Source organism: Cladophialophora psammophila (assembly GCF_000585535.1).
Source record: "Cladophialophora psammophila CBS 110553 chromosome Unknown aczJe-supercont1.5, whole genome shotgun sequence".
Lineage (NCBI taxonomy): Eukaryota > Fungi > Ascomycota > Eurotiomycetes > Chaetothyriales > Herpotrichiellaceae > Cladophialophora > Cladophialophora psammophila.
In genome coordinates, this window is record NW_006912926.1 from 957,464 (window position 1) to 980,143 (window position 22,680).

Consider the following 22,680-nt stretch of genomic DNA (forward strand, 5'->3'; position numbering starts at 1 on the left):
CATCTGTGCGCAATTCCCGAAATTGATTTCATCGGTATGTGTCTTGGAAACTAAGCTAACGGATAAGAGGCTGAAGCTTTTATCCGTCAGTATAGCCATGGAGCAAGCCTGGCCAAGCAACAACGGATCGATCGCCCTGAAGATTTCTGCGCAAAGTGTCTTGTGTACGTGCATATATTTTTGTTTGTGCAAGCCGGGGATTCAGGATAACCGAACGCGAAGCCTTTCATATACCTTTAGCAAAGATAATTCCAGATGATTCTAGCTCCCTCGTGGGGTCCAAAACAACAAGGCGATGGCTCCTCCTGATCTACCCGTCTATTCGACAGCCTTCCATGCTTGCGACTATTGGATCCGTTTCATCCGCACTCAAATTCTAAGAGCGGGCCCAACATGGCCGATTACGCAAAACTCCCAGCCGGTGCAACACTCGATATCAAGCCGTTCGAGGCTCGCGTTGACGATGAAAAGTTGCAACATTTCAAGAATTTGCTGGAGCTTTCGCCAATTGCTCCTGCGGTGTTTGAGAACACCAATGCTGGCCGAAAGTATGGCATGAAGAGGGTTTGGCTTGAAAACGCTAAGAAGGTGTGGCTCAATGAATTCGATTGGCGGAAACACGAAGATCGAATCAACTCTTTTCCAAACTTCAAGGCTTCGGTCAAGGATACAGAGGGCAACATGATCCAAATGCAATTTCTAGCTCTGTTTTCTGAGAAGGTCGATGCCATTCCAATTGCTTTCTTTCACGGCTGGCCAGGCTCCATCTGTGAATTCCTGGATATGCTGGACATATTGAAAGAACGATATTCTCCGGAGGACTTGCCATACCACGTCATCGTCCCTTCGCCTCCGGGCTATGCCTTTTCGTCTGGTCCTCCGGTCGAGACGGATTACGAATCGACATCGCTGCTGGAGCAATCAATAACCTGATGGTCGGTCTAGGATTCGGCTCGGGATACTTGGCCCAGGGCGGCGACCTTGGCAGTTTCATGAGTCGGTTGCTTGTGATGAACTACGATGCGTGCAAAGGCATGCACGTGAATATGATGGGTATGCCGCCACTGGAGAGCTCAGACGCAATTCCAAGAGACGACGAGGAGAAGAGAGCATTACAAAGGGCCACCGAATTCATTGATACGGCATATGCATTTGCACTCGAGCAAGGCACAAGACCGGCCACGATCGGCCTGACCCTGAGTGCTAGTCCACTGGCACTGCTTAGTTGGTGAGATATAAGATACAAAAAGTATATCCTTCCTTGTAAGCTTGCTAACAATCAAGCAGGATTGGAGAGAAAATTCTCGAATGGACGGACGAAGATCCTCCGCTTGACAAGATTCTCGAAGGCGTAACATTGTATTGGTTGACGGATACTGTACCACGATGTTTCTACCATAATCGCGCGGTAAGTCAGATCAATCCTTTCTATCGTGGTAGACGAATGACTAACGGTACAACTTGCAGCTGGCTAACGCAGATGACAAGCCAAAGATTGCAAGGATTAGTGTGGTACGTGCTGGCCAAAATTTTTGATATATCGCAGACGAACTGATGATTGACCGTGTTTCAGATCACGAAACGGACAGCGCTGAACCTTCCACATGTCGAGAAACCTTGCGGCTACTCGATGTTTGCTCATGAGATCATCCCAATTCCCAAGAGATGGGCGGCCCTGACTTGTAACCTTGTGTCATTCAATCAGCCCGAGAGGGTTGGTCATTTCGCGGTAAGTGAAATCGCTTGAGCCATATATTAGCCTTTTCTGACGCTGTATAGGCTATGGAGAAACCAAATGAGCTGCTCACAGACGTCGGGGAGTATATCAAGAAAGCCTGGAAAGCCATTTAGGTGCTGACAAGAATTCACCGTTGTCTAATTAGGCGGGGGGTGTGAAATGTATGCTGCCCTTGACTTTTGAGGAGGTTTCAATGGGCAACTGATGGACAGGTTCCATCTCCTGCTTTCGCCTCAGAGGTTCTGCGGTCACCCCAGATCTTCCTCTTACCTGCGAGGCTATGTGCTCGATGTAGTCTCAACGGTTTTAGCCTCGGGTGGCTTAGTACAAGGTCGGTTAGTAATAACAATTCCCTTATTATTTGTATAGGGCACCATTTCTAGTTCCATCAAAGTCGCATAGGTAGGAAGTCAAATATCGGATGGGGAGAGGACCGGGTTAGCGTTCTTAGCCTCGAGGGAAATCCGCCTGATGGCCTGGTATGGGGTTATTTCAGCATAGGTAGGCGGCCCGCAAATTCCCCAAACGGCACGGGTTCTCCAGATGCGGAAGCCTCCCCATTGATACAACTTCTCGCTATAAAATACACCTGGGATTTAGTCGACAAGAGCAAACGAAGCAGTCTTGAGTTTAGAACCAGAGAACAGCGAAGAGGCTTTGACCGTGATCTTCTCATACTAAGACATCCATTGATCCTACCCCTTCTGCGCAGTTACCAGGGCTTCTATAGGAGCGAACACGAGGAGCCGTACGCGCAGCACAACTACACAAAGCAGCACCAATCATCATGTCCGAACCGACGACGATCAAAGTGTCCTTGTCACAGTTGGCCAAAATGATCGATCACTCTCTTTTACACCCGACCATGACGGATCAGGAAATCCAGGCCGGGTTGGAAATTGCAAAGAAATACCAGACGGCTACGGCTTGCGTCAAGCCATACGCGATCGCCCAAGCAAAGAAAGCCCTCGAGGGGTCAGGCGTTGCGGTCTGTCCTGTCATTGGCTTCCCTGCGGGCAATAGCACTATTGAAGTGAAGGTCTTTGAAGCACAGAAAGCCGCCGAAGCAGGTGGCGCAGAGATCGATATGGTGGTCAATATCGGCAAAGTCCTCTCCGGTGACTGGGACTACATAACCACCGAAATCGCAGCAGTCAATTCGGCAGTGCGGAATCGAGGGGCGATATTGAAAGTCATCTTCGAGAACGATTTTCTAGAAGATAGGCACATCATCAAACTGTGTGAGATTTGTTCTGCATGTGATGTTGCCTTCGTCAAGACATCAACTGGTTATGGGTTCGTCAAGCAACCCAATGGCATGTACACGTACAAGGGCGCCACAGTGCCTCATTTGAAGCTCATGAGACAGAACTCTGAACCCAAAGTCCAGGTCAAAGCAGCGGGTGGAGTGCGGACGTTGGATGATTTGCTCTATGTCATGTCCATAGGTGTTACGAGGATAGGAGCCACCGCCACCGTTGCGATTCTGGAAGAGGCGAAAAGGAGAGGGATAGGTGACCAGCCAGTTGAGGTGGAAGTCAAGCCCATGGCGGGAGCAACCACCGATGGAGCGGCTTACTAGAGCTGATGATAGAGTAGGTCACTACTGGACTGGACAACAAGGGTGACATAGGCAGTCCACAGCAGATCTATAGCATAACCAAGCTGAACTACTACGTGTACAGGCACACTCAGAGTGCCGCCGAGATGCTCGAGGGCTGCACTTGGCTGCATTCATGGCTGCCTCCAACCTTCTTATGCTTCCCCGTACCAGATTACCACGGCGAATCACCGAGCCGCATTTTGCGGGGAAACGCAAATCGCGGTGGATTTGGAGATCACATCGACAAAATTTCAAAAGGTGCGCCCTGATCAGTGTGAAGCTTCGTCTCTCGTTTTCATGTTCTACAAGTCGCCAATATGGAGACTGGCATTTCGAAGACCCCCGCGCCAGGTGCGCCCGGGACTCCCTCAACCTCGAACATTAACTCCGAGTCGAGGTCCCCAACTAACTCAAAAGGTGGAGCAGCGCAAGTTCGTGAACAAAAACACCGTGATCAAGATGCAAGACGTTCGAACCAGAATGCTGCTGCTGGGAGAGAAACCAGACGTGGTCGAGGGGGTCATCAGGGCAAGAAGAGAAATATGGGGAGGACGGAGTGGGCGTAAGTCTGTCCCTTCCCCTCAAATGTTCCCACAGAAGAGGTCTCTCTAGGCCCTGCTATGGACTTCATCGGATGCCACCTCACACTACATCTGGACCGTCAAGACTGACTTGCTAAGTAAGAACAAAGTAGACAAAAGGCAGCGGAACGAGGATGAACAAGCCGCCAAACGACAACGGGTCGACCAAGGCAAGGACGAACTGCCCATTTACGCTACAAAATTCAGCGATGAAGTGCTTGCAGCTGAGGAGAGGAGACCGAAAAAGAAGGTTGCCGTGCTTCTTGGCTATGCTGGGACCGGTTACAAGGGCATGCAGCTGTAAGAGTCCCCGAGCCGCCGTTACTCTCGCCGTGGAGAGACTGACCTCCATGGAATGGAATCCAGAACGCATGATCAGAAAACAATTGAAGGAGACCTCTTCCAAGCCTTTGTGGCGGCAGGCGCAATCTCCAAAGCCAATGCTGATGACCCAAAGAAATCTTCTTTTGTGCGATGCGCCCGCACTGACAAGGGCGTCCATGCTGCCGGCAATGTCATATCCCTGAAATTGATCATTGAAGATGAAGATATTGTGCAGAAGATCAACGACAACTTGACTCCCCAGATTCGGGTTTGGGGCTATGAGCGGACGAACAACAGTTTCAGTGCCTATCAGATGGTCGACTCGCGGATATATGAGTATCTGATCCCGACACACAGTTTTCTCCCGCCGCACCCTAGCAGCTTTCTTGGAAGGAACAGCGAGAAGTGGGCGGAGAAAAAGGACGATCTGGAATGGTACAGAAAGAGGCAAGAAGAAGTGTTGGGATACTGGGAAAAGGTAGACGAGGAGATGATCAAACCGATCCTGGCAGAATATGACCAAGAGATCCGTGCTATACTGGAGAAGGCGCTGTGGCCGAAAGCGCAAGTTCCGAAGAATAGAGAGGACGGAGATATGCAACCGTCGAGTTCTACCGCTGTAGAAAAGGAAGTCGAACACCAGACTTCAGAACCAGGGCCTCCACAAGAGGTAGAAATCAAAGATGGAGATTCACAGGACCAGGATCTTGCAAATAACAATGGAAAACCCATCTCCACGGGAGGAGACTCAACAGAGCAGCCCAAACCATCCCGATCCCGCGTCCTCGACGAAGCTATGAAACGCATCCGGCAAGCCTACATTGCTGCCAAACGAGCCTATCGCATCCCCACTGAGCGTCTCGACCGGATCCAAGAGGCTCTCAACCTATTTGTGGGCACTCGCAACTACCACAACTACACCATCGAGAAGACCTTCAAGGACCCCAGCGCAAAACGAGTAATCAAATCCTTCCTTGTCAACAGGAAACCGATCATTATCAATGGGACAGAGTGGTTGAGCATGAAAGTTCACGGGCAGAGTTTCATGATGCATCAGATCCGCAAGATGGTCGGCATGGTCGCCCTCGTGGTGCGTTGCGGATGTGACCCCAAACGATTGATTGACAGCATGGGCCCTGAAAGACTCTCCATCCCCAAAGCTCCTAGTTTGGGTCTCTTGCTCGAACGCCCGGTGTTTGAATCGTACAACAAGCGCGCCAAAGACGCACTCGGCAAAGAAATCATCGACTTTGACAAATACAAGGACGCGATGGACAAGTTCAAGCAAGAGCAGATCTACGAGCGCATGTACCGGGACGAGGGGAAGGAGAATGTCTTTGGTAACTTCTTCAACCACGTCGACAACTTCCCCACCGAGACGTTCCTGTTCGTCACGTCCGGCGGCATCGAGGCGACCAAGACGAAGGCGCCGGTTGAGGGCGTTGGAGCGGTAGAGGAAGGGGGCAAGAAGATTGAGAATGCTCTGTTATTGGACAACGACGTGGACATTGGTGTTGTGGACGAGGATAGCGATGCAGACGACGCTGTCAGGGATAACCACGGAGACGAAGGCTGACCGACTGTCGTCGTCGGTTGTTGAGCGCGCTCGATAGATCGTCTGATACATAGACTTGAAAGCCAAAAAACAACAACGATTTTTCACGCCAGGTGGCCCGGCTCAAGGTACAGTGAGGGCCTGTCTATTCTACGAGCTTGAATTGCATTATACTACCTGTTTGTGACATTTGCGTTGCCCCACGCGTATCAATGGGATTCTGGAGGAGGAGCGAAAAGGGGTCGAGCCTTGTGCTTGGTTGGTGGTTTTGATGGTGAGTGAGCTCAAGCGTGTAGTACTCGCACCATTAGTCGCTGAGCATGAGGTAGCGCTTCCATACCAGGACGAGCAAGCCTGTTATGGCATGACGCCGAGAGATTGGTGTCTCCTTTGGTCTTCCTGCTGTTAATGCAGCCGGCAAGGTCTCTTCCTTGTTTCCTTGGTCACCTCTCTCGTACCTTATTCAAGGCCAGAGTCGTTCTGAAAGTCTGTTCCGGCCCTGACAAAGACCTCTTCTGAGACTACCCAACAACCGTCCTGTGATTTAGCCTCTGCAACCACCTTAACATCCTTTGTCAAAACATTGGCCGCAGGGCTGAAATGAGCCCCTCTTCGAATGAGATGTGAGCGCGATACGACATTGGTCGGGCATCCAGGCACGTATTGAACGTCTAAGAGAGTCATTCTTTTGATGCTTGTCGGAGAGCTGACATTTATGTTTGTAGATACTGATATCTCGGTCGCATAGAAGCCTACAAGGAAAGGGGGAATAGAGATACAGACATATGTAGACAGGAAAATGCTCGAGAGGCCCTGTAAATCGATGACGTTACGATTGGCTGCAGACAGCCGTCCTCGCCGTTTTAAACAGGAGCTGTCTTCTCGACGCCGCTTAACGTCGGGCTTGCGTCGGGCTAATCCTTGACGGAAAGTTAGCCGATCACATCACATGACCGTCGCTCCGGGTGCCTCCCGAGCTCCTATTTCCCTACCAGCAAGTATCACTGCCACTAACCAGTTGGTTACATCTCTTCCAAGCACTCCGCAGACAATCAATCAATATTCGGACCTTTCGTCCAACTCAGATCTGGCTGGATCCTGCCATAACGCAAGGAGCGCTACCACCTCCGTCTCAGAACGCCAGGTTTGATAGCAACTATCTCTACAAAAAGGTAGGATTTGCAACGGACTCGAGGTCACCCACCCGAGTTAGAACCGCTCTGGCCTCGTAACTGTCAGACGAGTTAGGGAGTTCTGATTGCATCGATTGATCTGTCTAACGAACTGAATACATTGTGTTGCGTTGCGTTGCGTTGCGGTTGTTGTATTGCATTGTATTGAGTACTGTGTCCATGCCTGCACGGATACAACCTTAAGGAGAAGAATTAATAAGGAAGGATAGGGATAGAAATCAACTTTGATCTCAACCTCAACCTCACAACACCCTCCTCCACCACTGGACTGACGCCCTTGCACACCACCACCGCGCTCTTCTCAGGCTCAGGCATAGGCACTGGCACCCTGTTTTCAGCCTTATCGTCCTTGTCATCCCTATTGCCAGAGACACTCCGATTCTACCTGGGAATGCAGACGGGCCTGAACCCCAATGCGCTGAATCAGGGCGAGTTCCCGGCCTGCCGGGGCAATGCCTACCGGTGTAAGTCGTGAACCAACCATGACATTCACTAGCCTCAAGGAAGACTGTCTACTCTGGTGTAACATAATTATCCAGTACGTCTGCCACGTCGAGAACCAGGCTACGGTCATATATCTCCAAAAGGTCGGGAGGACGGGCCACTTGACCACGCTCGACATCCTTCCTCCTCCTCCTCCTCCTCCTCCTCCTGCTGCTGCTGCTGCTGGTCTTCGAAATGCCATGTACCGCCGAATCTCCCTCTCCTGCATGCCTGTTCTCGCCATTATTGCTAGTCTCTCACTCTTCCCGTCTCAAACCACGCGCGCAAGTCTGACTCTCGTGGCCATACCCGCCATGCTCGTCCTCTCGCGCATCCTGTCAACCATCTCCCTCCGTGCCCGCACATCCCGCCCGTCATGGAACAGCGCCTCCAAAACGGGCGTCAAGAGGGATCTCCACGTCCTGCTTTCCGAGGACCGCTGGATCCGCATCAGAGGCCTCGCCGACAACTTGAAAGCAGTCACCTCAGGAGCGTGGCTGTCGCGCCTGACTGCGCATCCTGTGCCGATGGACGCGTTGGACTGGATCGCGCGTATGATGGTGTACAGTCCCGTGGTGGCGCTGAGCGGGCGGTGGCGCTGAGCGGGCGACTGATGCGGAGAAAGTCGTGCTGGTGGGAGCAACGGGGGCGAGTCATTTGTCGCTCATGTATGAGAAATTCCACGGTGGACGAATTGGTCATGAACGAGAGGACGGTCAAAGTGTTACGCTCGCCGTGTAGTGTCAAGAAAGTATCATCAAAGACGGTTGAATATGGCTGAGGAACTGGTCAGGGAGATGGCCAGGGGCGATTTGCTGTGAGGCTGGGGTTAATCACTACGGAGCAGGTACCAGAACCGTCGAAGAAACAGGCCGAGAAAGGCGCTGGTGGCCCTGCGCAGGAGGTAGTCACCATGTAATAGGTAGAAACTTCTTTTCATTGTAGCCTCGTGCTTTGGTGTCACGCGAGAACTATCCCTCAATTTCAAACGTTGTCCTCACACCCATGGCCGCCAATTCAACATCCAGATACCTCAGTACGCCTGGCACATTGACCACAGTGGTATTATCACCGCCTACGAACTTTCTCCCTGCTCCATCCTCCCACACCTTAACCTTAGCGTCATCAAAAGTCGCGGGTCTCGCACAAGCCCGACACCTTACCATGCCGCTCGGCTCGACTCTGCCCCCCTTCTTTTTAACGGTGAATTGGTTCGGCACCATCATGGTGCTCAAAAAGCTGCCGCAAGTCCGACACACCCAGGCCCGTTGCTTGTCGCTGCAGTCCATCAGACGATCTTGGAGCAAGTACGCACAACCATGGGCGATCAACGAGTCACGCTCCATTTCACCGACACGAATACCGCCGCCTTTGGCTCTGCCTTTGATCGGCTGGCCATGCAAAGCATTCACAGGCCCGGTCGTGCGCACCTGGAACTTGTCGCTGACCATGTGCCTCAACCGCTGGTAGTAGACCACCCCGATGTAGATGTCGGCCGCAAACTCCTTGCCCGTGATGCCACTGTACATGGGCTCATTGCCGTAGAAGTTGTAACCGGCCTGCAGTAGCTGCTCACCAAAGTAATTTCCAGCTGTATTGTCCTCGTCAAAGGAGAATGGTGTGCAATCTTGGGCAAGGCCATGGAGAGCTCCAGATTTACCGGCGAGAGACTCGACGAACATGCCAATGGTCATTCGAGATGGAAATGCGTGCGGGTTGATAATGACATCTGGTTGAATTCCGGATTCACTGAATGGCATGTCCTGGCTCGGCCAGAGCATGGAACAGACACCCTTTTGTCCGTGCCTCGAAGAGAATTTGTCCCCGATAACAGGTCGTCTAGGAATCCTGTACTTGATGCTGATCGCCTGACATGGCTGATCCCCTGTCTCGGAGCCGATTATTCTGATTTGGTCAATGTAAGCTTCCTCGGTGTCCTTGTATTTGAAGTACATGGTGTTCCCGTCCAAGTTTTTGAGCTTTCCTTCCGACGGATCGAACATGACACTGTGGTAGGCTAGAACTATTGACCCCTCGCCAACCTTTGTCCCGATTGCGGGTAGGCCATCAGGATCAAGCGCCTGAATCACCTCTTGTGAGATGTTCGGGTCGCCTTCAGCAAAACCGAAAAGTGACTTGATCTCGGTCTTTGACCGAGCTGCCCTAGAATCCTCATTGAGCCGGTAAACTTTGGTCTTGTAGATGACGCCATCACCGAACCCTCGCTCATGAGAGGATTTGTTAATTATCATGGCATCGTCCATATCGTAGCCGGTATACGAAATGACCGCCACGACGGCGTTCATCCCGTTGGGGAAATTGTCCAGTCCATACTCGTTGTACAGGGGAGGTCTTACAACTGGGGTTTGCCCTGTCTGAAGCAGATACGCTTTGTTGTCTGTTCGGCACATCATGTTCGAGGAAGGAGTCCCCATGGCTTGCTTGCTCATCTGGCACTGGTACATGTTTCGAGGCGATTGGTTGAAATCTGAAAAAGGGGTCATATTGGCGAGAATTGACAGGACATTTGTGGGCTTGAACTCAATATGCGTGGTCAGAGTGGGTATGATATCCGCATCCACACAAGCAATGTTCATATATTGCTGCTCAAATGGCCCGATGTAGTCAAGCTTATCAGACGGGATGTACTTAACGGGGCGTAACATTCGTGATGGAGAAGTGAAGAGGTACAAACCAGGATAAAGACCGCCGTTCGAGGTAGGGACATGGCCTATTTCTAGCTCGTTGGGGATGTTGTGCTCTCCATTCACCTTCCAGTGCCGCAGAAGCTGGGCAATTTCTCTTGCCCTCTTTGCCCCGCAGTATCCTAGGATACGACCATCGAGCTGGATGGAAAGGCTCTCATTGACGGCCATTGAAGGCACGGAAGACACTCCGAGCCGAAGCACTGCTTTCTCAATACCCGAAGTGTCGATCTGCTTAATTTGAACCTGGCATTGGTGAGCTAAGTGGTTCAAAAGTCCGCATGGGGCACCGTCAGGAGTGTGAACAGGGCAAAGAAACCCCCAGCTTTCAGGTAACAGCTTGCGGACAGTGGTCGTTTTCAATTGAGCAAAAAAGGCACCTCGATGTATACACCGGAAGTGGCTGATGAACCGATAAAAATTGATTTTCTCGGCCATGATTGTATAGCCTGACGTCTGAGACTGATCGAGACCAGTTTGACTAACCAGGTTCCCCGTGGAGAGAAAGTACTCCAGCTTTCCTGCAATGTTTTCGTTTGTCCTCCGTACTATTTTGGGAAGGAAATCAGTCTCAAAGGAGGGGTCTGTGAATTTGGCGTCGCTCTTAGCCCTGACCCAGTCTCGGGCCATAGCACCGATGCCCACCAGCCACTCGTAGATGTTTTCCTTCAAGATCATACCGTAAAGGAAGCCTCCAAGCAGGATCTCTTGACTGGAGACTGCATCAGGGTTGTCCAGAGCACAATCGCCCGCAGCAAGGGAGTAGAGCTTTCTGATCATGAACAGAATGAGCTGAAACTTGTCGTTGTTCTGGGACGGCGTGACGTCGACGTTACCGAGATGTGGTAGAACAATCTTCCTCAAAAACTCCTCGCCCACTTTCTCATCGGGCATCGTTATAGGCTGCATTAGAACAGGACGAAATTTCTCCCCGAGATAAGCCAGTGTCTGTGCTCTTGTTTTGAGGTTGTACGCCTTGTACGTCCGCAGGAGAAGCTCCGCCCGGTCGGCGACAAAAGAACCGGGCGTTTTGTTAGAGGATGATGTGCCAATGATACCCTCAGCAATCTCCCGGTCGTTCGTCTCTACCAGAGCTTTCAGGATCATGACTACAGGAACCAGATACTCATTCTTCCTCCACGAAAATCTGAAAGTGACATTTCCGTCTGTCAGGTAGTGGAGAACGTTGGTATGCGAGGTCTGATCAGGTCTCACGGATCGAATCGAGATTGCGAGCTTCGAAAAGGTAGGCCCCCTCGCGGCAAATGCGGGTCTCGAAATGGCCATGGGGTAATTCCTCCTTGTTGCTATCAGCATGCGGATGAGCTTTTCATTCCCATTGACAACGAAATAGCCGCCCATTTCTTCAGACTCCTCCTTGTGGCGTACCATCAGTGCGGGTGAGAATTTTTCGAGGTGACATCTGTTGGACCGCAACATAATTGGCATTTGTCCGAGATCTCGAACGGATTCCTGCCAATCGCCATTGTTCACCCTGTACTGTAGCCTTGCTCTTAACTTTCCTCTGTAGGTTGTGTGCCGCTCTCGACATTCGGAAGGGTATATGTTCCGGTCTCCAATGCTGAACTTATTGCTCGGAGGAAGGGTGGGCTTCTCGAGTATGACTTCTGTCACTCTCAGATCAAGCCTATTGCGATGGGTTGTTCGGCTCGGGTTTCGTACATCGCCATCGACCACTGTATAGATTCCAATGTCTCTAAGTCCCGCGTCGACGAGGTTATCGTCCCAAAGGGCATTGAAGGACTCAATATGAGGCTTAACTGCCGCTTGAAGAGCTGGAAAGGCACTGCGATCTTTCGGCGTGTTTCTGAAGAGCTTATGGCGGCGCACAGTGTCGTACTCAACGGACCATTTGGTGCTGGTACGTGTCGTAGTCGCCGACATTGTTTTAGGCAGTCACCGTGACCGCTAAATCTCGTTCATGCAGAGGGTGGGGCAGATGAGCAAAGAGATGCAAAAGCGGGACAAGAAAGCAAGCACTCTAACACCAGCGCTGCCCGAACGCGAGGTTCGATCGTTGTATTCAAGTTTCAAATAGAAGTAGTTGAAAAAAGTTCTATGCGCAGACTCCGCAGCCCTTATCGATATGGGAGCCTCGCGCATAAAGGAGCTAACCTGAATTAGACTAGTCGAGCTTTCCAAGCTGTGTTTGACGAGGCTGGCTTTTCTTCGCTCTCACATATGCAGCTCCTCTGCTCTAAGGGCTCGCCTGCGATAGATCTTATCGTTGTACAAATAGTGAAAAGATACTTCCATTTCTTCCAGCAGACGATAATCCAACCCTCGACATGTCCTTCGCACGAAGAGCGCATAGTTCGACACTCTTCCACTCAGGACGGGGCTCTGGTCGTTTGACCGTTTCGCTGACTGAAGCTACACCTCAGTCTCACCTATATTCACATGGATTGAACATGATGGATTCATTTAGGCTCAGCGCTATTGGTTCTCCTCTTGATGAAGCAGTAAATTCATTCACTCTATTGAATGTCTCAAGAATGTCGGAAACAGGCACTGAACTTTGAAGCAGATAGAGTTTTTCCTACTGGGTCTCAGTTAAAGAATGATAAAAGGCACATCCATGTCAGAACTGATCATTCGAGCGACTGAAAGGTTTCCATCACGGTTGATATCCCTCTCCCGAAAAATACCTCCGCTTTTCCGCTTTGATGGCGATGCATTTCAACACGAGGCACATTCCCCAAAGTCAGATCCCCAAATCCTTGGTAGAAAGAGCACCCCTCTTGAGCAGGCCGACCATCAACGGACTCGAGTCCCCAGTGATCTCGATCCTCTTCACGGCAAAGCTGTCTCCGTGTTTGACATACTGAAATCGATATGTGCCGGGGGTAGCCAGGTCCCACGTCTTCCCGTCCGCATCGGTCTTCTTCGACTCTCCCTCGCCCGGCTCGCCCGGAAGGTTGCCCCAGAGGGTTGCTTTACCAATCATCTCGTAGCCAGAGTCGATCTCGTAGCAGTTCAGATAGAAGGCTTCGTGACGCCAGCCGGGCAACGGGCCATACAGGGCTTTGAGGGCTTCGATGCCTTTGTCACGGCCCTCGTACACAGTCCCGTCCGGCCCAACATACGTAAGGTCTGGAGCATACCATTTCGGATTGAAGGACTTTGTGTCGTAGTCGTCTCGGAAGCGCTCCATGAATTCCATCACTGGAAGTTTGCGGGTGGTACTATCGAAGTCGCCATAGTGGATAAAAGCAGGCTTTGTTGGGACCGCCATTGTTGAACAATAGTTGAGGAGGAGTTCTGAGGATGAGCTTTCGAAAGATCTTGGTCCAGCGATGTTCGAAATCTCGCAGCAAGAGCAGTCAACACGGTCAAGGGCAGAAGAGGGTGGGAGGATAAACCCTGAGGCAAGTGTCTTTTATCTCTCTCAAGTTGGGCACCACAAGGTCGGTCATTCTGGACCTTTTAAAATACGATCTGTCCAGCCGGTAAAGCTGGTTCAGGCCGCGCGCTGTGAGGGGTCTGCGTGAATGTGTCCCTGGGAAACACAACATATTGGACGGCCAAGGCGCTCATACCAATCAAGTCTGCCCGAAGTCCCTGCTGGAGCAGATTTATCGTGTCCGGACCGGCGAGGATATGTCAAGAGGACGGTTCAAAAGGATACGAAGTGGGGGAATTCGTATAGTTCTCAGCTGAGAGCGTGGTCAGCAGCATCAATTCTAGCACGGATCGTTACTGGCTGGCAGAGGCTCAAACCATGGTGTTCATTCCGCGCGAAACCACGAGACTGGGCAAGTAATGCCTGACCGAGCCTTGCAAGTTACAGGGGCAATCTCATTGCTTGCCCTGTTCTTGTGTTGAAATCTCGATGGCATGTCCATGCTCAACGTCCACGGTTAACCAATGACAAGAAGTAACAAGACACATGGTAGTGTACAACTCCGCGTTTAACATGCTATGTATTCGCGAATGAAACTAACAAAACGGAAAGACCATAGAAAGTCCCCTCCTGATTAGCCAGACCCATTGCGCTCAAAAAGCTTCCCTCATGACCCTCTGGCGTTTCAAGATTCATGCCAACCAAACCCCATCGTCAAATCTATACTCTTTACAGCCCTTATGCACCGGTCAAGTATTTGACCAACTGCTCCCGCTCACTCGTGGGCACAAGGCTCAATACTTCACGAACACCCTTCAATCCACCTTCCTTGTTACCCATCAATAACTCGGCGACCCGTTTGCTGATCGCCTCTGTTTTGACGGCGTCAATCTTGGCATACACCTCCTTCCTGTGGCTCTCGTACCACTCAGCCACCTTGCGGTCATCTTTCTCGAACTCGGCATCCAACAGACCAGACCAGTTCTTGAGTGTGGCTAGGTTCTGCTCTCTTTGTGTCATGCCATTGACGGTGGTCACCGGAGCCTGGCCTGCAGCCAAGCTGCTGTTAAGTTTCTTGAGAAGGACCTCCTCAGACAATCTCCTTCGAAGACGCCAGTAGAAGAAACGCCTGGCATTCTTCCATTCCAAAGGCATCCGGATTGTTCCCTTGGCCTGCATACGTCCAGCACGGTCGTGCAGATCGGCGAATTGGAGGGCGATTTGCAGGTAGATCGGTCCAAGGAGTTGCTCACGCTCAGTCATCTTGGCTTTGATAGCGTTGAGTTGCTCAGCACTCAAGTTTTTGGCGAGAGACTGAGCCTTAAGTCCGGCATATATGGGATCCAAGCGGGCCATGGTCTCCAGCTGTCTCTCTTTTCGGTACTTGATGCCAACAATACCCTCCGGCTCCAAAACACCACCACGCGACTCAATGTCCGCATACATCTCCATCTGTTCAGGGTTGATGGTTGGATCAACAACGACCTAGCAAAATGTATTAGTATTGATCGGCAGAATATGGGACGGATGTAAACTTACCCATGAACCACCACGGAGCTCACCGAAAGGAGGAATGTAGACGAAGACCGGCTGCTCGTACTTGACGAGGGCGTCGACGATGTACGAACCATATTTGAGCACCTCGTTGTACATGTCTCGCTGACCTCCAGAGAAACCACGCCAGTTGGCAAGAATCATACATGGGAGTTGCTCTCCAAAGTTGAAGTCTCTCAGGGCTTGTGCGGTCTTGAAGGCGGAGTTGGGGAACCACACACCCCCCGCCTCTTGCACAATTTGCTCCATAGAGTCAGCATTTGCAGGGTCGGCAGGCGTGACGTTCTCGACAGTGCGGGTCTCAACTGCGATCACACCCATGGGGATGCCACCCAGTCGAGCACGACCCACAACCACGGTTCTGGCCCAGCCACCTAGAGCTTCTTGGAAGGAGTCCTTGTCGAAAAGACCAGACAGGAAACCTTCCTCATCCTCCTTGCCACCGATGAGGTGCCTCACGTCGTAAGGTCCCTTCGGTGGGTAGAATGTGATGTCGCGATCCCAGGGGTCTGACGGCGGGCTGACTGGAACTGGTTGTCCCTTCTTGTCGGGGACAAAGGACAGCCATTCCACAATCTTCTCGACACCTTGGAAGTCATCACTGGCAGTCATGTGGGAAACACCGTTCTTGTACATGATTTGGGTCCCACCGAGCTGCAAATTTGAAGTGTAGACTTCCTTGCCCAGCACCTTGTTGAGGGCAGGGGCACCAGTCAGGATAATTGGTTGACCTTCGATCTGAATAGCACGTTGACCAAGACGGACCAGGTAAGCGCCGATGCCAACGGATCGACAGGTGACAAGAGTCAAGGTAAAGATGTCCTCATAAGCCCTAGATGTAGCCCCAGCAATGAGACCAGAGCCACGCAAGCATTCCACGCCCAGTCCGTCCTTGGCACCAACAATGGTCGTGATCTTGTGTCGCTCCTCGCCATCCTCGACAATCTTCTCGGTGATGATGTCGGTCTTGCTCAGCAACTCTCTCTTCTGAGGAGTCAGATAAAGATACTTGAAGCCAGAGCTTGGGTTCGACTCGTCGTTCCATGCGACAGAGAAGTGAGGAATAAGTTCCTCGGCCATACCAATACGGGCACCAGAGTTGGCGGAAAGATAGATACGGGGAATACCAAGTTTTCGGGCGTATTCTGTGCACTTGTTGAAGAACTTGTCCTCGACAGGGCCGAAAGAGCCGATCTGGTAGGTGATATCGTTGGCAATGATGATGAATTTTCTGCCTCTTGGGTATTCTGGAGTTTTGGCGGTCAAAATCCAAGCGACCATACCGCAATTATTAGTACCCGGTTCACGGGACACCTCGGTGACATTATCACCATCATCGAGGATCAGCTCGTTATACTCAAGGCAAGTCGCAATCTCCGGTTTGGACTCAGCGAGCGGAGCATGTTTCGCGACGGCCTTGTTCCAGCTGTTGTAGATGGCCTGTCTGAACAGCTCAGGGAAATCGTACACATACTGAGTGCCCATAAGGTGAGCCTTGTAACGTTTCGGCTGCAACCACTCCTTGGTTGGGTAAGGTGTGGAAACAGGGCGCAGATGCATGGCACCAATCATGGTGGTGCCACCGATGCTCTCAAATACCCATTCGCCATTGCGCGCCTTCTTTTCGACATATGTCTCAACTTTGACGACATATCCAGAAGTGTTCGTGATGATGACGCGCAAAGGATATGGCAATCCAGTCTCGGGGTCTGTGCAAAGGATTCTGATCTCCGCGCCAGTGACTCGAAGGCGGAGGAATTTGCGAGAGAAGCGTTCCAAGAAGCCTGCAACTTGCTCCTCCACGTCTCTAGGTTGCAAATTGAACACCGGAGTGAAGTTGATAAAGATGTGGTTCAAATCAGAGTTGTTGTTGCCGATGATCTCAAGAGCGTCGCAGATGTCGTTGACCAATCGATCAGTCTCCGAGATAAGGTACTCGGCAGTAGGGATCTCATCCTTGAGACGTCCCGGTCGAACCACAGCACGAGTGAAGTAGCGCTTATCAACGACCTTGTCCCTATCGTCGCCCTTGCCGATGGCCTCATAAATGTGGATATTTCTGTTTTCTGTAAAGACCGGTTTAATCTTGAACTTGGACAACCTTCCAAGTTCAAGCTGGAAAGCAAGGGCAGGTTCATTGTGACGAATGCTCACGTCTTCCTCGTACGTGGGCCCACGGAAGGTGAAGTATCCAGGGTAGGTACCTTCTTTGTGGCCACAGATGAAGGTGATACGACGGACCTTGCGAGCCAACAATTCCGACTTGTACTCGTCGATCAAGCTTTGTGCACGATTCAGAATCTCTTCGTCGCTTAGGTTTTCAATATCACGGACGGCAATGTTACAGACGTTGGTCAACTCGTCTTCAAGGGTTTCCGACCTTTGTGGCTTTCTCTGGCTGTCGAGGGTCGGCATAAGATGTTGTGTAGTAGAGCGCTTCTCTAGCGCCCCCTTGGGGAATGCCTCGAGGGCGCGAGCGAGACATTCATCGACTTCGTCGAGATAGTGGCAAGGGGCAATGACACCCTTGCGGGAAGGCTCGTCGTCTCCTTGCAGCTTGTTGAGGTATGACAAGTCACTGACGGATGCAATACGTTTGAACTGATTGCCGTTCTGCGAAGGAGTTGCCTGTCCTGATGGGTATGAAGATGCGAGTGGCAGCCCGAACTCTGATTGTCCAACTTTGCGAAGGACAAAGTCCCATGAGAGGTAAAATGGCGGCTCAACATCGTTGTGATACTCGACTTCCTTGACAGTGTAGGCACGGTAGGCACGTCGCACGTACACTTCGAGAGCGGCGAGACCAACCCATGGATCATGATGAGCGAAGAAGAGGGGCAACACATCAAAGACGGTGTAACGAGAGTCCACTACTTCCCTCAACACGTCTAGATCCGGCTCCCGATGCTCCCAGCCGGTCTCTCCATACTTGGATTCAACCACGGAAGATTTGAGGATATGCTCCATCTGAGACGCTCTCTCCTCCAGAGAAGGTAGGGCACAGAGAATGAGCAGCTCGCGAGCCTTGAGCGCAACCTTCGCAGTTGCACGTGATTCGAGCTCAGTGAGTCGGCGCAGAGCTGGTCTGAAGTATTTGCCAACGTTTCCAACATTTGGTTGGTTCGGTCTGTAAAGATCCAAAATGGCGACGATCAAATTGTTCTTGGCAGACACGCGGGTATGGGAGAGGACAGTCCAAACCACTGAGGAGAGATCATCTTTATTCTGCTCCCGAAGTTTCAAGATCACGTCTTCATCTCTAGCGGTGCCAGAAGCAAACAGTTTCTCAACTTGATAATACTGGTCGAGAAGCCCAATGAAGACGTTGTATTCTTGGATCTTCAAGCCATCGGCGTATCTTGCACAGACATCCTCAAGAGGTTGCAAAGTGGAGTGAAGCGCGGCTCCGTCGTTTGCGGACATGTTCTCCTCAATGTAGCGGTTGATGGCCTTTTGGAGTTGCTTCGCCGGAAACTCAGCTTGGCGAGAATGTGCTCGCTCAACAATTTGCTCAAGCTGAGCGTCCAGCTTCTGCGGAGTTCTTGAATGCAAAGCAGATGATCTAGCAGCCCATTCGCCGTATGGCAACTCTGGGTCCCTCAATACCTGCACCAACTCCTTCAATGTCGAGGCCATGATGACCTGGTTGTCGAAGCCCATCAGGATATTCTGGAGGATACCATGGAGGAGAGCAAATCGTTGAGGAGGCTTGTTACCCATGACCTGAGGGGGTCCAAGGTTTGGCAATTGGCCAGTGAATGTCTCCGCGGTCTTGACCCGAGAGGGATCATCCAAAGCCAATATACCCAGGATATCGCCACCTTCCAAAGTAGCCCCTGGTTGTTTGATGAATTGCACGACACCATCCTCCTGAGCAATGAGAGGCATGTACATCTTCATGACCTCCACCTCGGCATATGCCTGGCCGGCCTTGACGTGTGCACCGTTTTCAACGGTAAATTTGACGAGCTTTCCGGGAGACGGAGTTCGGAGCTGCGTGGGGTCATTCTCTTGTTCCAACAAGCAAGTCTTGCTGTCAACACTCAGGCGGATGGCCGTAGGTTCTTCTTTCCAGTAGAGACTGTGAGATCGACCGGCAACCAGCATCAACAGGCCACCATCTGCGAGAGTGCGGATGCCAACGGAGCACTTTGACCCGTTGATGAAAATGTGATAGCTATCGAGACTGGATCTTGTGACGGTGAATTTGTACCGATGACCCTCATAGATGAAATCAACTGGGAAGACTGTCTTGAGGACGTCTTTGGCGGGCACTTGACCCTTCTCGAGTCCTCTGCGATACTCAGAGAAGCATGACTCGCTGGCAATGTGGGCTTTAGTCACAGCGCCAGCGAGAACGGCGAGCATTTGGTCAGGTCGTTCGGCTGTCAATTTGTTGGAAATGAGTTGATCGAGCCATCCAGTGGTAATAGTATTGTCCTCAAAAGCGGGAGTTTCGAGTAGCTTGATGAGATATTCAATGGTAGTTCTGAAGTCTCCTCGGATGCTCAGTTCCTTCAGAGCGACAACCATGTGTTTGCGGGAAGCAGATCGGTTCTCACCGTAGGCGAAAATATGCCCGAACTGGCTGTCAGAGAAACTGTGAATGCTAGAGTTCGAGGAGACGGAGAAATAACCCCAGACGTTCGAGCTCGAACGGAAGTTGAGGTCGTGCATAGTACCGCTCGAGGGCTTGAATCCCTCACCCGGATCTTCCGAGGTGATACGGCATGCTGTGCAGTGACCCTTTGGACGGGGTCGTCGTTGGGTCTTCAAGCTGGCTTCATTCTTGAAATGGAAATCGATTTCTGTCGCCGTGTGAGGGTCGACTCCGTACAACAAGCGAATGTCACGGATGCGGTGAAGCGGGAGACCCATAGCAACTTGCAGCTGAGCAGCAGGTAGGTTGACGCCGCTGACCATTTCAGTCGTAGGATGCTCGACTTGGAGACGGGGATTCAGCTCCAGGAAGTAGAATTTATCGTCTGCATGTGAATAGAGGTATTCCACCGTACCGGCAGAGACGTAGCCGACCAACTCACCGAGGCGGACGGCCGCAGCCTCCATGTTACGGAAGGTGTCTTGGCTAGCGATGGTGACGGGAGCCTCTTCAATGATCTTCTGATGTCTTCGCTGAACGGAGCAATCTCTGCCGAAGATGGAGATGTTGTTGCCATACTGGTCAGCCAGCAACTGCACTTCCAAATGACGGGCGTTTCCTGCCAGCTTCATGATAAAGATTGGAGATCCCGGGATTTCATTCGCGGCAGCGTTGTAGAGCTCCACGAACTGCGACTCATCTTCGACTTTTCGAATACCTTTGCCACCACCACCTTCGGACGCCTTGACCATCACGGGGAAACCAATCTTCTTGGCGGCTGCCAGACCTTCTTCTGCAGAGTGTACACAGCCTTTCTCGTAGACATCATCTTTGACAGTCACGATACCGTCTTTGTCGATTTCTACCTCATCGACGCCCTCTCCTGACCAGGGGATGCAGGGCACCTTTGCGTGCTGCGCGACAATTGTGGAAGAAATTTTGTCACCCAGAGATCGCATTGCCGACCCTGGAGGGCCAATAAACACAATCTTCTTGGGCGAGGCTGCTAGGGATTCAGGTAATTTGGGGTTTTCTGACGCGTGACCCCAGCCGGCCCAGACGGCATGGACGTTCATCCGTTCGGCGATATCAACAATCAGCTCGACATTGGCATAATTGTTGTTATTTGTGCCTCCGGGCACCTGTTGTCAAAGACGTCAGCGCTACTCTTCTTGTTCTTGCTCTTTTTTTTTTTTTTTTTTTTTTGCGTGGCTCACGTACTTCGACGTATTGATCAGCCATGCGAATGTAGTCCGCATTTGCCTGCAAATCTTCTGGCGTGGCCATCACAGTGAACTGGATGGCCCGCTCGTCGCCAAACATCTCGTAGGCCCATTTCCGTACGGAGCGGATTTCCTTGACTGCTGCAATACCGTTGTTTGCAATGAGCACCTGAAAATCAGCATTATTAGCTTGCGGCTGCGCACAGACACACGGATTTTCTCTCTCTCTCTCTCTCTCTCTCTCTCTCAGAAGTCCACTTACTGAGGTAATGACAGTGTGTCCATCGTGCTCCTGAACGAAGTCCTTGACCTTGCTCGGAGGAGCCTTCCCTAGTCTGTTCCCTCCAATGAAGTGATCTGCCACATTATGCTTTGCTTGCCACGAGCTGGGTGTGCCGTTGGCCAAGGGTTTGGTGCCATTGATACCGTTGACGGCGGGAGCCATGATGGTGAGGGAGAAAGGTCTATCTCATGCAATTGAGGAGGCAGGCTCTTGCCAGAGGGTCGATCGCGGTCGTAAAAAGGAGACGGAACAGGTGAACGTGTAGAGCTCTGTGGACCGAAAAAAGGAGACCGGGATTACGCCAATATTACCGATGTCCCAAATTGGATTGCCCGAAGTCTATACTGTCGCAGGCGAAGGTAAGGAGTGAAAAGGTCGGACGAGTGGAGAGGAAAGTCTTCTGACCGAAGAGAAGGAGGCGGAAGGAGAGAAGAAATAGAAAGTCAGCGATGGTCGAAGAGGAGGGAAATTGTAGTGCAGTGTGTGAGCGAGGCACACACGAAGGCGCAAGGTATATTAGAACAACGACGTTGCTGAGATGTGTCCCTGACGCTGTTTTGGGCCTGTTGGATGGAGCGGGTGCTACACAACGGGGTTTAGCTGGATCTCTAGGCGGGCCGCAGCCAAACAACGCCTGAAGCTCCTCTCTGTGAGCCTCCGGGCCATCAGGATTTCAGGTGTTGGGAGCAGCCCTCGCAGCCCAGCGCCCGCAGATGAATCGCTGAGCAGGGCCAACCGGAAATCTCTGGAGGGTGATTGGGCAGCGGGGGCAGCCTAGCCTCGCCACAACCGTCGATCTATTCGCTGAGGCGGTCACTGAAAGCGTCAGGGCCTGTTCGGCGGCCTAGTGGCCCACGCTAGCTTTCCCGCTTGATTGTCCCGCCAGTCAAACCCGAAGCCCACTCCCCATCTTGCCCATCTCTCATCCCCAACTCACAACAGAAATTTTTTCGAAATCTCTCTTCAGTCGCTTTGTTGAGGCCCGGGCAAATGACGTCGGAATGTTGCCATCAGAACGATGCCCTGGCAAACGTCCCGAGGTCATTCGCCGTACCCAATAGTCCTAATGCATCTCGTGCCCCAAGAATCCCCCGGGTAGATGGAAAATCAAAGTCAACGATAGTACATCCAACAAAAATTTCCTGGCCAACTGGGGCGGGAAGGGGGCCAGAGCGACATCACGGTTCACGTCGCACAGATGGGTCATTTTCGTATATCGTATCTATATCTGTCTTTACCGCAAACCATTTACGAGTGGCTTTTGTGGCGACTATCGTGACGCTTGTGTAGCTCTCCCTTATCATCTCTCAGCCTCAGCTAGTACCGCTGGCGCCCAAGATGGATTGAACAACCTTGTAGCAAGACATCCAGGGGAGGGCCTGATCCCGAGATCCAATGGTCGATGTGCCGCATCAAGGGCGGAGTCCGCCCCAGTCAACCATACAATTTCGGAGTCCGTTTTTGGTGGCTTCTT

The 22,680-nt window shown here is 51.6% G+C and overlaps 7 protein-coding genes across 7 annotated transcripts; 4 read left to right on the top strand and 3 right to left on the bottom strand.

Moving 5' to 3' along the window:
* Positions 1-393: 393 nt before the first annotated feature.
* On the top strand, positions 394-1,851 carry A1O5_03988 (uncharacterized protein; the record flags this gene model as incomplete). The annotated part of the gene is made up of 6 exons (XM_007744597.1): positions 394-874; positions 946-1,228; positions 1,288-1,408; positions 1,468-1,512; positions 1,574-1,729; positions 1,780-1,851. The coding sequence occupies 6 exons, from the start codon at positions 394-396 to the stop codon at positions 1,849-1,851; spliced, it is 1,158 nt and encodes a 385-aa protein (XP_007742787.1).
* Positions 1,852-2,525: 674 nt separating this feature from the next.
* A1O5_03989 (deoxyribose-phosphate aldolase) lies at positions 2,526-3,320 on the top strand (the record flags this gene model as incomplete). Its single annotated transcript, XM_007744598.1, has 1 exon — positions 2,526-3,320. One exon carries the CDS (start codon positions 2,526-2,528, stop codon positions 3,318-3,320), a length of 795 nt encoding a protein of 264 aa, XP_007742788.1.
* Positions 3,321-3,658: 338 nt separating this feature from the next.
* Positions 3,659-5,822, top strand: A1O5_03990 (tRNA pseudouridine38-40 synthase; the record flags this gene model as incomplete). Its single annotated transcript, XM_007744599.1, has 3 exons — positions 3,659-3,903; positions 4,022-4,222; positions 4,289-5,822. The coding sequence occupies 3 exons, from the start codon at positions 3,659-3,661 to the stop codon at positions 5,820-5,822; spliced, it is 1,980 nt and encodes a 659-aa protein (XP_007742789.1).
* A 1,654-nt stretch (positions 5,823-7,476) lies between these two features.
* On the top strand, positions 7,477-8,079 carry A1O5_03991 (uncharacterized protein; the record flags this gene model as incomplete). The annotated part of the gene is made up of 1 exon (XM_007744600.1): positions 7,477-8,079. One exon carries the CDS (start codon positions 7,477-7,479, stop codon positions 8,077-8,079), a length of 603 nt encoding a protein of 200 aa, XP_007742790.1.
* Positions 8,080-8,448: 369 nt separating this feature from the next.
* A1O5_03992 (DNA-directed RNA polymerase I subunit RPA2) lies at positions 8,449-12,087 on the bottom strand (the record flags this gene model as incomplete). The annotated part of the gene is made up of 1 exon (XM_007744601.1): positions 8,449-12,087. The coding sequence occupies one exon, from the start codon at positions 12,085-12,087 to the stop codon at positions 8,449-8,451; it is 3,639 nt and encodes a 1,212-aa protein (XP_007742791.1).
* An 820-nt stretch (positions 12,088-12,907) lies between these two features.
* On the bottom strand, positions 12,908-13,438 carry A1O5_03993 (uncharacterized protein; the record flags this gene model as incomplete). The annotated part of the gene is made up of 1 exon (XM_007744602.1): positions 12,908-13,438. The coding sequence occupies one exon, from the start codon at positions 13,436-13,438 to the stop codon at positions 12,908-12,910; it is 531 nt and encodes a 176-aa protein (XP_007742792.1).
* An 846-nt stretch (positions 13,439-14,284) lies between these two features.
* On the bottom strand, positions 14,285-21,368 carry A1O5_03994 (acetyl-CoA carboxylase; the record flags this gene model as incomplete). Its single annotated transcript, XM_007744603.1, has 4 exons — positions 14,285-15,031; positions 15,086-20,842; positions 20,922-21,092; positions 21,186-21,368. 4 exons carry the CDS (start codon positions 21,366-21,368, stop codon positions 14,285-14,287), a joined length of 6,858 nt encoding a protein of 2,285 aa, XP_007742793.1.
* Positions 21,369-22,680: the final 1,312 nt, after the last annotated feature.